Here is a 14178-nt window from a genome sequence, read left to right on the forward strand (position 1 = left end):
CATGGAACCAAACTATAACCCCTGTATATAACGGAAACCACTTCAATCAGGGAGTGTGGCCCCTAGTTCCAGCATTTATGCAAATCAGTCTTATCTGTGCACTGTTCATAGCTGACACTGATACTGTTACGTATCGTAGGATACTCTTTAAGAACACTTTTGATTTTAAGGCCAGAAGGGGCCATTAGATCATCAGTCTGACCTTCTTCATAACAGAGGACAGAGAATTTCATCCAGTCATTCCTGCACTGAGCCCAATAACTTACGTTTGAGATTTGTGCTACGAGGCTGGATTCATGAAACAGGAAATAGGAAGAGAGAGTTGTTAGGTTTTGAACCTTAAGAGGCAAAATATTCCCACAGCCTCCACAAAGAAGATAGTGAAACCTGCATTTGCATGCATAGTGCAGGTATTTATATGCCCTAGACAACTCAGCAGTGAAAACCAGGCCAACTGAACCAGGATCTCTCATAAGCTAGGGAGAAACATTGGACCATAATCTGCATTCTTACACAGCAAAACAGCATGGATGTATTTGTTCTAAGATCTTGGTCCTTGCGCACTACCTGATGTGCCTGCTGTAGCAGCTCCATCCTCTCCTGAAGAATCTGGCAGTCATATTCTCTGCTTTTTCTCAGCATCTGCCTTCTTAACTTTTCTACAGCTGTCCTCAGCTCCTCCTGTTGCTTTTCACTTAGCAGTTCCCCAAACTTTATCACCGTTTCTTGCTGCAAAGCATTGTACAAGGTAGCTTCAAGCTCCTGGATTCTCTAGTTGATGGAACACCAAAAGTTGGTTAGAGATGGAACATTGTACTAAATATAGCTGGGATTTTTTTTCTGGTCGTCGATTCAGGTGTCTACATACATACAAGAAGCTTCCTAGGTATAAGAGTATGCAAGATTGAAAGGCAGAGATGGTCAAAAATGTTTCAATGTTTTGGCAAAAAATGTCCATTTTTTTAATGATGTTTTCATTGAAATTCATAATTGTTAAATGTTTCAGCCAGCTACGGTGCTGGTCAAAACTGGGATGGAATTTTCATGAGCATTTTCACCATTTTTTTCTAAAATCACAGATCAAAATACTGAGGAAAATATCATTGACTTTTACATTTTGAATTGTTTTGACCATCTTTGTTAAAAAGGAATATGGGTGAAAGATCAGCATGCCAGGATACATATTTCTCTCTCAAGTCTTAGTCTTGCTAATACAGGAACATGTTCATTAATGCAGGGTTGGGTAGCCCTGCATTCTCTGCTCATCACTTTATCCTTTCCTCTTATACAGGAAACACTCCGAAGCTGTGCTCGGCAGGCATAAGCCCTGTATACAACAGATTTTGCTGGGTTGGTATTTTCCAATAAAATCAGTTGCAATTTGTGGTATATTATCTTCTCACTATGACAGGGGTGGCCAGACCTACTGACCCTCCAAGCTGCATACGACAATTTTCAGAAGTTCGAGAACTAGACACACCTGCCAGGGCTCAGGGCTTCAGCCCTGCTCCCGCTGAAGCCCTGAGACCCCCCTCTCCACTGGGCAGAAGCCCCTACCCCACCATCCTGCTGCAAGGCAGAGGTCCCGAGCTCCCCCCTCAGTCTGGTAGGTGGAGAATGGGAGGGGATGTGGGGGGTACGTGAACCACATTTTAACTGTAAAAGAGCTGCGTGCGGCTTGTGAGCCGCGGTTTGGCCACTCCTGCACTATGACATTCACTAAAGGAAATATTTAAATATTCCTGCACATGTCTAGTTCTGGTTGTCTGCAAGACTCTAACTGGGCAAGGTGACTCTAATGAACGACATCTACTGTAAACTTGGAAGTTTCTACTTTAGAGTATCCGGCTTCTCGTGACGTGAAGAGGCCAAGTACCATGTTGAGGCTGTGCAGACTGCAAGATGGTGGTTAAGCAGCATGGAGAAAGGCAGATATGAAAAAGCGAGGAACGATGTGCAAAACCCTCACTCCCCCTGAACCAATATGAATCTGTGTCCTGGTATGGCGTGTGCTGAAGCATTTTCCTTGTACATACCATATATGCTTGGTCAAGAGCTTGCTTCCTGTAGTCTAATTCTTCCTCCAAATAACCTTTTATTTTGCAAAACTGCTCCTATAATGAATAATAATTTTGACAGAAAAAATGAATTTGTTAGTTGACATGCCATGGAAAGTATTATTTGATCAACCACAGATGTCTGATGGGAGCAGGAATTTATGAGATCTGTCAGTAATGGAGACTTTGCATGGTTGTTAATATCAGACTAATATCTAGCAAAGTCTGAAGGAAAAACAATTATGTTTGCTTTAGTAAGGTAATAGAGTAGAAATGTGCTCTGGTCTATACTGGAGTAACTCCAGAATTTGAACCACTATGATTACTTTACAATCCATGTAAACTTGTTAATCTTTTAGGTATATTACTTCCTCCAGTTAAGGAGACTAAGAGAGAAGCCAAATCCTGACCTTGCTGAAGTTATACTAAGCACAGTTCAGCTATGAACGCCTTGCCTTTAAAATATTAAGGATTTAAAGCAGGAATAGTCAAGAGGCAGACCGTGGGCCAAATCTGGGTCGCCAAATGCTTTTGAACAGACCTCAAAATATTTTTATTTACTTATTATTATTTATTTTACTTTATTATTTTATTATTTTATTATATATTGTCATTATTTTTTTATTATTTTCTCTGGAGTCTGGACCCTGTCTATACCTTGACCAAGAAATTTGGACCTTTACAAAGAACAATTGATTACCCCTGATTTAAAGTGGGTTTAAACAACATAGTGTTACAATTCAGGGTTTTTTTCCTACTTAAATTTCTCCATGCCAGTTGATACATGCCATGTATTTAGTCTGTGAGCAATGCAGGGCCGCCCAGAGAATTCCGGGGGCCCGGGGTCTTCGGCGGCGGGGGGCCCCCGCTCAGGGGCGGCTCTAGACCCCAGCGCGCCGAAGACCTGGGGGGCGGCATTTGGCTCTGGTTGAGCTCCCGCAGGCATGCCTGCGGCAGGTCGACCGGAGCCCGGGACGAGTGACTGCGGCGGGTGCCGTGGTCCCGCGGCTCCGCTTGACCTGCCGCAGGCATGGCTGCGGGAGGTCCTGCCGAGCCGCGGGACGAGCGCCCCCTCCGCAGTCATGCCTGCGGCAGGTCCACTCGTCCCGGGCTCCGCTTGACCTGCCGCAGTCATGCCTGCGGGAGCTCAACCGGAACCGCAGGAGCCCCAGAAAACACTCGTGGGGGCCCCTGCAGGATGCGGGGCCTGGGGCAAATTGCCCCTCTTGCCCCCCCCTCTGGGCGGCCCTGGAGCAATGTGAGGCAAGAATCATGACTATTTGCCTGTCTGAAAAGCACCCAGCAAACTCTGAGCCCTATATCCATAATAATAACAAATTAGCACCATGTAAAAGTGAAAACAGACAGGATCAGAGATGAACGTTGATAACATTTAATCGTGAAAAATCCCACTTCACTCTCTCACAATTATTAAATGCAAAGCAAATTAATAACAACAATGTTATGGATTCACCAGTGATCAAGAAGATATAATTCATTTTATTTGCCAAAAGATGATTTTTTCTGACTCTCTGGGACATCAAATATTTGGCTCTATTCAGTGGTTTGTTACAGATAGATATCAAAAACGTTTGCCTACCATGTCACTTTCCAGCTCCATCATCTTCTGGTGCAGAGCTGCTTCAGCCCCTTCAATCTGCTGGATCCACTAGAGGGTGCAAAACACAGAGATGTAACCCGCAGCACTTGCAACTAAAGTGCCCAGTGACAAACAGGACCCTGCCAAAATGCTTCCCCTCTATTTTGCCTGACTACAGTAAGCAGAAGACCAGATCCCCTTACTAAGGCTGTGCTACTATAGCACAAAATAGCTTTACAGATGGCTTCGACAGCTAATTGGAAATTCCACTGGCATAGGGGGAACCCTTGAGTGGCAAAGAGCTGGCTATGCTGGCATTATGCCACTCTGTCCTTTGTCACTCCTTTTACTGAGTTGCAAAACCAAATCAGTTTAAACAGAAATATTTCAGATGAGATTTTTCAGAACCAAGTAGGAGGTTTTGACACACAGTTCCTATTTACTTCAATGGCAATTGTGTGTCTATATCCCTTAGGTGGCTTAGAGAATCTCAGCCTTCCAGTCCATTGCTAGTTTTACCATATATGGTCAATGGCTTTCCATAAATTTCCTCTCTAAAGTTTACAGTCACTACTTACATTTGGTGTGGAAGCTGCCTTTGTTACAGCTCTAAATTCATGGCTTAGGATAGAGCTAGACTAGAAACTTCTTCAGGTATGGGAATGTCAGTGAGAGTGTGATTCTTTTCTACCAGTTCTATACAGGCACCTTTTCTAGTGTGGATGCAGTTATACCTGCAATAAAGTGCATTTGTTGGGATAGCTTATTGACTTTGGGAAGCAGTATAAGCTATCCCAGCAAAAGTATTCCAGGAAGCCTTTTTTACTGTAGAATAGGCCTTTAATAGTGCGTACACTTGAGAGACAAGCACCACAGAAATTGTACCTTTTCTGCCAAGGATAACACAGTGCTAGCTTGAATGATAGCCACTTGCTCTTCATTTCTTAAATTCTGTAAAGTGAAAAAGAAGAAAACCAAGCTAAGGAAGGGATAGCAGTTTTCTAAAAGCATATTTATATTGTTAGAAGAAAATCCACATTCTGTTCTCACTTTCCACAGTTTGCATGGAGCTCTGTCATGTATTGCACAGAGCATTACGGAAACAAACAAAAAAGCACATTAACAAGTGTCAATGGATACAGAGTGTACAGACTATTGATTATTTATAGCTAGGATCTTCAAAGGAACCTGACCAAATGAGGTGTCCAAATCCCATGTAAATTCAATAGGAGCTGGGTGTCTAGCTCCCTAAGGACCCTTTGAGAACCCTATTCTACCTTGGGAAAGGTGACCACCCCTACCTTTCTGCATAATGCTAACCTGTGCAGACTGGCTGGACATGCCAATCCAAAGGTATGTGATGTGAAATGCGGAATAAAACTAGACTCCTTATAAACGGGATGAGCTGATTCTCCCCTCAGTTTCACTGGTTAATTTACACTGGGGTAACTTCATTGGAATTAGTGGAGTTACTTCTGATTTACACCAGCATGAGTGAGGTCCATAGCTGAGTAGGCACTGACATTGCTTTCATTTGAATTTCCTGTACAGTTTCTTAAAGTGAATTTAGTGCTGTCAAAAGGGGCTAGTTTGACAGTCCTGGGAACTGATGTCTGTTTATCCATATGGCAGGGACTAAATAGGCAGCAGCACTGTGACCCTTCTTTACAATGCCCTTTGGCACATCCTCCACCATGTTCTGGCAGGCTCGGGGTCCATGGAATAATGTACATTCTTGCCCATTTAATTCCTGGTCTGTCTCCTGAAGTTGCCAGTAGGGGTACCATAAGGCTAATTGAGATGTGGTGTGGTCAGCTCAGACCACCAATTCAATTCACACAGGCTACAAAATGACTATCAAATACCAATGACCGTTAGACTGGAGCTATATTCAGTTTGGTGACCCAGAGATTAAAGGCTCAATATCCAGTTACCAGTCCCCTGATGCCCCCAGCTCCCCCAAATCCTTAACTTCTGGAAATAACAAGACCCTTTATTAGAATGATCCTTATAACCTGACTCTTTAACAAATAATCATATGGTAAATACACTGTCATACTTTTCTCCAATTTTACTGGTGCTACTTTACAAGATATCAGCCTACCAGGAAAGCTAGCCAGGACTCTGACTTACCCCATTGTCACCCAAGATGTCTAACTGCTTTATGAGGTCTGGAATGCTGACATCCTACAACACAGAATAACATAAAGGTGTCAGATGCATGTTTAATCATGGTGGTAGTATCTGGCCCCTGGGAACAGGACTGAGATCAACAAAACATTGTGTAATAGCAAATAGTCAGCCCTGAGATATTAATGATTTTCCAACCCTGCTAATTTCAGCTGACTCTGAGCCAGTGATTACCAATATGGGTATGGATCCTATTCCCCCAAGACATCTTGAACTCTTAGGGCTTGTCTACATGGGGACATCCAGGAAAATTAATCCAAATTGATGAAAAGTGTGACTTTGAAGTGGATTAGTTAAACCATATTAAATCCCTGTGTGAACACCCTCATTCAGAATTAAGTGAATTAAGATAAACCAAACTAAGGACACTTTAATTCTGAATAATAGCATCCACAGATGGATTTAATGTGGTTTAACTAATCCACTTCAAAGTCACACCTTAAATTAATTTTCCTGGATGTGTCTGTGTAGACAGGCTCTTACTTAATATTCAGGCCACATGGTTAAAGTTTGGCAAAGTAATAAACTTTAAAATAATAAACAGAAAACGGGGTCTCATAATGGGAAATGCTGGGCAATCTTAGTTAAAGATGGAGCCGAAAGCTCTGCCTATAGTAATGGTAACATACCTTGACACCTTCCTTCATACAGTAGATCTGCAGAGCGCTTACACCATCTGAGAATGGGTGGATTTGGAGATTAAATGGTGGGGACCGTCTTTCTCTTTCCTTTAAACATATTGGAAATGCACAGGAGAATGTGTTAGAATGAATAAGCTATGTAGAATGTCTAGTGATTAAATAACACATTCACTGTCTGGTTTATCGTGCTTTGCAGTGTGTCGATTCTTTACCTCATAAAAAAGTAAAAAATAACTGCATTATAATTTAGCTAGGGCTGAAAAAAGTGCAGTGTGCTAAGTGGTATGGGATTCTAGATCCAGGCAAATATTTGACAGCAAATCATTTATTTGACGGATTTTGTCTCTTTTGTCTGATTTCAAATTGTCTGGGAGCAGCTCATTATCTCATTAGACTTATTTGTGATCCAAAATTATTTGCCAAATAATGGTGGTGAATAATTCTTGGTCTGTAGGTTCTGAAAATATTCAAAATTCAAGCTGTGCTGATTAATTTGGTTGGACATGTGATCCCAGGCTATGTTTCTATCCCCTGTGATTAGATGAGTGTAACTCTTAGGGTATGTTTACACTGCAGCTGGAGCGGCGTTTCCCAGCATGGCAAGACAGACATGCGCTAGCTCTGCTCAGGCTAGCGTGCTAAAAACAGCAGTGTGCTCCCAGCAGCCCAGACTGCAGCTGGGGTGAGCTGCCCAAGTACAATCACCCCGAACCCCTTGGGTACCTACTCAGGTGGCTGGCCTGAGTCACCCCCCATTCTGCATTGGCCATGTTGCTATTTTTAGTGAGTGAGTTTGAGTAGAGCTGGTGCATGTCTGTTGGGAAGAACCCTCCCAGCTGTTGCGTAGACGTAGCCTGGCTAGAATCAGGTTTCTGGTGAGAATACTCACATTTATAACTCCGTTATTTTGTAAAAATTTGCTGTTCCTGCAAATATTCCTCCCTGCAAACTCATTCACTATAACATTTGTGGAAAGTAATTTCAAAGTGAGCATGAACACAACAAATTGCTCCATTTAATAATTTGTATGAATATTCACTGAACATATTTTGCAATACTTGTCCAGCTCTATGGGACTCAGGCCAATAGGAAAAAGATTTTATGTAGATGTCTTATCTGGTTTCTATGAGTCTTTCAATCATGCATAGGAGGGAGTGGAGTGGGCCCCAAATTTAACTTGCAAACGTATTTTAGTTTATGGGACATTTAATTGAGCGATTTGTCAATTTAGTTTTATAGCAAATAGAAACACAGCTGACAGCTGAGGATGTCTGCAAGATTTATCAGGAAGGATCTGCCACAACTCTTCTTTGTGGGAGTTAGGGAAGGATTGAGATGCCTACACGCTCTGATTTGTGAGCAAATGAAGCCCTAAACATTACTTGAAAACCACAGTAGAAGAAGAAAACAGAGATAGTGCTGGAAAATCAAAGCAAGGCAGGATTATTTTTCTTGGACTCCATAAGCAGAGTAAGCACAACTAAACCCAGATCCAGGCCGACTAACAGAGAGGGCAGAATAGGCTCAGAGTCACCCTCCTCATCTTACCACAAGTGGGGACAATATATATCTTCAAGTCAGTGGCACTGCTATGGGTACCCGCATGGCCCCTCAGTATGCCAACATCTTTATGGCTGACTTAGAACAACGCTTCCTTAACTCTCGTTCCCTAACACCCCTACTCTACTTGCGCTACATTGATGACATCTTCATCATCTGGACTCATGGAAAAGAAGCCCTCGAGGAATTCCACCGAGATTTTAACAATTTCCATCCCACCATCAACCTCAGCCTAGACCAATCCACACAAGCGGTCCATTTCCTAGACACTACTGTGCTAATAAACGATGGTCACATAAATACCACCCTATACCGGAAACCCACTGACCGCTATACTTACTTACATGCCTCCAGCTTCCATCCCGGACACACCACACGATCCATTGTCTAAAGCCAAGCTCTAAGATACAACCGTATTTGCTCCAATCCCTCGGACAGAGATAAACACCTACAAGATCTCTATCAAGCATTCTTAAACCTACAATACCCACCTGCTGAAGTGAAAAAACAGATTGACAGAGCCAGAAGAGTACCCAGAAGCCACCTACTACAGGACAGGCCTAAAAAAGAAAATAACAGAACACCACTAGCCATCACCTACAGCCCCCAACTAAAACCTCTCCAGCGCATCATCAAAGATTTACAACCTATCCTTAAAGATGATCCTCACTCTCACAGATCTTGGGAGACAGGCCAGTCCTCGCTTATAGACAGCCTCCCAACCTGAAGCAAATACTCACCAGCAACCGCACACCATACAACATAAACACTAACCCAGGAACCTATCCTTGCAATAAAGCCCGATGCCAGCTCTGTCCACATATCCATTCAAGTGACACCATCACAGGACCTAATCACATCAGACACACCATCAGGGGCTCGTACACCTGCACATCTACCAACGTGATATATGCCATCATGTGCCAGCAATGCCCTCTGCCATGTACATTGGCCAAACCGGACAGTCTCTACGCAAAAGAATAAATGGACACAAATCTGACATCAGGAATCATAACATTCAAAAACCAGTGGGAGAACACTTCAACCTTTCTAACCACTCAGTGACAGACTTGAAGGTGGCAATTTTGCAACAAAAAAACTTCAAAAACAGACTCCAAAGAGAGACTGCTGAACTTGAATTAATATGCAAACTAGATACTATTAACTGTGGTCTAAACAAAGACTGGGAATGGTTGGGTCATTACACCAATTGAATCTATTTCCCTATGTTAAGTTCTCCTCACACCTTCTATGGGCCATCTTAATTATCACTTCAAAAAGTTTTTTTTCCTCCTGCTAACGATAGCTCATCTCAATTGATTAGACTCTGCCTGTTGGTATGCATACTTCCACCTTTTCATGTTCTCTGTGTGTATAAATATCTCCTGTCTGTGTGTTCCATTCTATGCATCCGAAGAAGTGAGCTTTAGCTCACGAAAGCTCATGCTAAAATAAATTTGTTAGTCTTTAAGGTGCCACAAGTACTCCTGGTTTTTTTGCGGATACAGACTAACACGGCTGCTACTCTGAAACCTGTCACAAGTGACACTGAACCTGAACTTCAGTGCCTTACCCATCTTCAGAGTATCCCCTTCAGTAAGCGTATAAACTTGGGTGACTCTTGTTAAAGTCATAACAAGAGGTGATCTTTAAGTGGAGATGGCCTGAGTGGGGGTGTAATGCCTCTAAAATGGCAGTGCTTGGACATGGTTGGCTAGTCTAGGTACTTTCTGCCTGCAGACTCTGTTGTTGTTGTATTAGTTATTATTTGTATTGCAGTAGTGCCAGTTAAGGACCAGGACCCCATTGTGCTAGGTGCTGTACCAGCACAAAAGCACTGTCCTGGTTTTGACACTACTGTGTGTGAAACAATAATGATAATAATTTGCATTGGCATAGTGCCTCTGATCTGGGGAACTCCTTATCCTCCTTTTACAGATTGGGATACTGAGACACAGAGAGGTCAAGTGACAAGCCTGAAGTTCCACAGTGAATCAGAAGTAGAGACAAGACTAGAACTATACCTCCAATAGTGGGTGGGCAGAGTGAGGGCACTGGCTTTAGCAGATGTTACTAAGCAGGCTCAGTCCATGTGAGCATGCTCAGTACAAGCCAAGCAGCAAATCGGGGGGGGGGGGGGGATGTGCCCACGCCATGTGTCTCCTCTGACTAGAACCTGTGTCTCCTGACTGTCAGTCCCCTGCTCTAACTGTAGTCAGACACTCAAACTGTTTATCCGAGAATGATAAACTGCAATTTCTTACTTCAAGCTCTAGATTCCGGAACTCCAGCAGTTCATTCTGGTCTCTGGCATCCTGCAGCTCCTGTTGCAATCGGCTGTTGTCTGCCTCCAGTTTTTCTATCTAGTAGAAATATTTGAATTCATGGTTTGTGCTGCCGTTTCAAAACCACTGATTGTTTCAAAAACAAACCAAAATGCAAAGATAGGAACTGGCAGCTCAGCAAATTAAGAGGGTTCAAACAGTGCAAAACCCCAAACAGGAAGATATTTCCAAACTTGCTGTTTTACCTTGATCAAACTTTATTTTACAGATGAACTTTGAAAACAAACAAACTTTATAAAGCTCATAGAATGCAATGGCTGGAAGTTTCAAAGGAATTATGTACCCCCCAAACCACTGAAATTCAGTGGGAAGGGGGAACTTCACTCACCACTTTTGAAAATCTCAGTTTAAACGATTATAAGTAACATTTTTAAAAACACGAAAGTGATTTAGGAGACTACGTGCCATTGAAAGTCAACAGAGCTTAGGTCCCTAAGTCACTTAGACACCGTTGACAAATTTTCCAATATATATCCCGTAGTACAGAGTGCTGCTGCTACAAGGAGGGAATGCTTTTTATTTCTAGAAGCACTGTTTTTTCACTTCTTTAAGCACGGGATCAAAATATCCAGCCTTAGATAGCAACGGTAGAGACTTAGCATAATGTAACATGATTGGCAGTCTCTGTCCCAGGTTTGGAGTAGCGGTGTTGCTGCAGGGACTGTGCATGTCAAGCGTGGGCTATATATGAAGAGCTGTGTGACCAAATCTAGGAATAGAACAGCAGAGTCTGCCCACACCATTCAATACATTCATAAGCACCAAATTCTACATCCATAATGTGTATGCATATTGTACCCCCTAACACCTGAGGCTTTAGAGCTTACCTTTTCCAAAAGCTCCTGGTTCCTCTTAATGAAAAGCTGTTTATCTTCTACCCAGTGGGAATCCTGTTTGGTAAAGTAACACTGTTATATAATAATTGGGCACCTATTTCAGTGCTTAGCCTGGGAGTCCATGTGAAATTGAACATGATAAACAAATGTGCAGTGTCAGATATTTCAGTGATAGGCTTTTTTTCTACCTAACAGAGGTAGCTGTGTGTTCATAACAATATATTAAGCTATAAATTAGTAGCAAAGCTTCTGAACCCATTAAGTCTTTTCATTAGAATGTGGTGCTCCTTCCCTTTGAGCCAGTATAGAAACAGTGCCCCATGATGGAGTCACAGCCATGCTGTTACTGTACTGGGATGTACAATGGGATCATGAGCACATTGTGTAAGAGTACAGGTATTAATCTCATTGTCCCACCCAGCCTTCTACCAACCTAACTTCCCACGGCAGTTTCAAATATAGTCAATGTTCATTTCCTGTCCTCAGTTGTTCTGCAGTGATCCTGTGTGGTGTTAAATAGATGTGATATTCTACCCAGAAGTCTGCATTTTAATGGTAGGTGAAGTGATTCCCCTTCTCCCCCAACTACTTTGGGATTTTGAGGTTTAATTACTATGTATTTATAAAGGACTTTAAATAAACTGTAATTGGGCTTTGTAAAGATCTGAAAATCAAGGGCCAGAGTCCGATCTCTGTTACATCAATATAAATCTGGTGAAACTCGATTGACTTTGATGGAGATATACCAGGATAAAATCAGGCCCAGAAATTGTTATAGCAATGCAAAATATTGTTTATAATAATGTCTCTGCCTCTCAACATGACAAGAAAGGATGTGTGTTCTTTGATATCTTTTCTCTGAGCTGGAGTGGGATCACAAAGCACTTATTTTGCTAGTGGCTACCACTACTAAAAATTCTCCAGGATCTCTTGAAGGACAACTGTAATCTAATCCTCATCTGTGCACTAAAAACTCTAAACCCAGCCCTGGAAGCATCGCTACACCACAGTAGTAACTGCTTGTTGCGCTACTGTCCTGCAAAACTCATGAAGCAAACAAGATACTATACCCAGGACCTTTGATGGCCTGGATTCATGCATATGCGAGCAGAAGCAGAGATTAGCTACAGTCCAAATCAACAAAAAAAATACCCACTACGAAGCATCTACCTGTCCTTTTTGTGCCAAAGTTGTTTCCAGATCTTCTATTTTTGCTTTATACCTCTGGACTTCTGCTTGGAGCTGCTCCTGTGCCTGTTAAAGTCAGTTACACCGTTAAATGGTAACAAGCAGAAATACCTTTTTTTGGATTTTCAATGCATAGGAAACTGAGCACAGCAGTCTGGCCTCCTACAAAGTGAATGTAAAACACTACGAGTCTGACTTGTTTGCATTTTATGCCCATTTTACACTTGGTTTGCACTGGCATAAATCATGACACAAGGGCCTAGGCAGTGGAGAATCAGGCCTCAAATCTTATAATTGCTATTCATTGTATTACTGTAGTACCAAGATCAGGACTCTATTGTGCTGGATAATGTACAAAACCACAACATGAGGCAGTCCCTCCTTTGAAGAGATTGCATTCTAAATAGACAAGATAGGAAAAAGGTGGGAGAAATAAATTATCCGCACACTACAGATGGGAAATCTTTTAGTCTTGGAAGATTTAATGTAAACTGGATAATTAGCAACTTTGAACAGAATAACTACATCTACCTGTTAAAGACTTTCAAACGCATGTTCAAAAGAAGATGAAATGTTTGAACCCACAAAAACCTACAGGTGTCCTTTGTGCCTGCAAAAACCTGCACTCTGATGCACAAAAAGGGGAATTGTCTGTACCAATGTACAGAATCACCCATTTTTCCTGGCTCAGCAGGTAAATAGTATATTTTATGGGTCCATCCATTGTGTCCATCTTTAATAATGTTGCCCTTTTAAATATGTTCTGCAAAATGAGTGAAACTGTCCTTTAGCAACTGTGTCTTAGATGCCACTTTGATCTTTTCTTTGGGAGGTTTGTATGCATTGGCTTCTAGTTGCAGCTAAACACATCCCCACCCCTTCAGACAAAGACTGACCTTGGCTTCTCTTTCAGCATCTATGATGCCTCCAGTCTGCTCCTGCAGTAATGCATATGCCCTCTGCAGGGCCTGGTATTCCTTTGTTAGCTGTCGAAATCGCAGCTCTGATTCTTCTGCTGCTAAACTCTATATGAACAGAAAGAACATGCTGTATAAGCAGCAGACACAGGAGCATTGCAAAGGAGAGAAGTGCCTAAAATGTGGCTGCTTGTGGCCAACGTAGGTTTCCAGCTTTACCATGTATTGTCAACCAGAGTGCTTGAGTCAAAACAGATTGGTAACGAGCATGTTGCAGTGGTTGTAAAGATGTGGAATTTAGAAAATATTTATGGATTTTTCATCTAAAAGAAACTTGTGGTGGTGGTGGTGGTGGTCTATTTCAGATTATGACCATTCTGGGTCTGGAGTCACTTTTTTATCAGATTTAGCAAGTTGTAAGGAAAACAGACCAGGGCTCCTTGGATCACAAGGCTTTGTAGATTTCTACCACGTTTCTCAGTGACACTGGTGTCAATCCAGAGCAACTCCATATCACTAAGAAGGTTTGACTCTCCTGTTCCGGCACAGGAAAATACAATTTGTAACTCTCTGCGCTGACAGGGATTCACTCCTGGGGGGGGACTGCCATTGCCTTGTGTCCAGGAGCATAGTGTTAGAATCAGGCTGGGGCTGGGGCTGGGATACACTGAATCAGCACATCTACTGGGTGTTCTGGCCTTGCCTCCTTCCCAGCTAGCCCCTCCCACTTTCTGGCCTGTACATCCTGGCAGAGCAGGAGGTGTGGGCAAATTTATACTGCTACCCTCCTGCACCAAGTGTGACTCGCGCTTGCCAGAGGGATCTGGGTAGTAAATATGGCTCA

At 42.5% G+C, this 14178-nt stretch overlaps 1 protein-coding gene across 1 annotated transcript in view; it reads right to left on the reverse strand.

The window, feature by feature from the left end:
• JAKMIP2 (janus kinase and microtubule interacting protein 2) overlaps positions 1–14178 on the reverse strand; it is a 106470-nt gene that overhangs the window by 8164 nt on the left and 84128 nt on the right. Inside the window, exons 10-19 of the mRNA XM_039484815.1 lie at positions 13314–13442; positions 12400–12483; positions 11221–11283; positions 10313–10411; positions 6477–6575; positions 5791–5844; positions 4543–4608; positions 3658–3726; positions 2037–2114; positions 568–771 (exon numbers count right to left, since the gene is read on the reverse strand). Of these exons, the coding sequence (XP_039340749.1) occupies positions 568–771; positions 2037–2114; positions 3658–3726; positions 4543–4608; positions 5791–5844; positions 6477–6575; positions 10313–10411; positions 11221–11283; positions 12400–12483; positions 13314–13442 (945 nt within the window). The remainder of the gene's footprint in view (positions 1–567; positions 772–2036; positions 2115–3657; positions 3727–4542; positions 4609–5790; positions 5845–6476; positions 6576–10312; positions 10412–11220; positions 11284–12399; positions 12484–13313; positions 13443–14178) is intronic.

This window comes from Mauremys reevesii, linkage group 8 (assembly GCF_016161935.1).
Source record: "Mauremys reevesii isolate NIE-2019 linkage group 8, ASM1616193v1, whole genome shotgun sequence".
NCBI classification, from domain to species: Eukaryota; Metazoa; Chordata; order Testudines; family Geoemydidae; genus Mauremys; species Mauremys reevesii.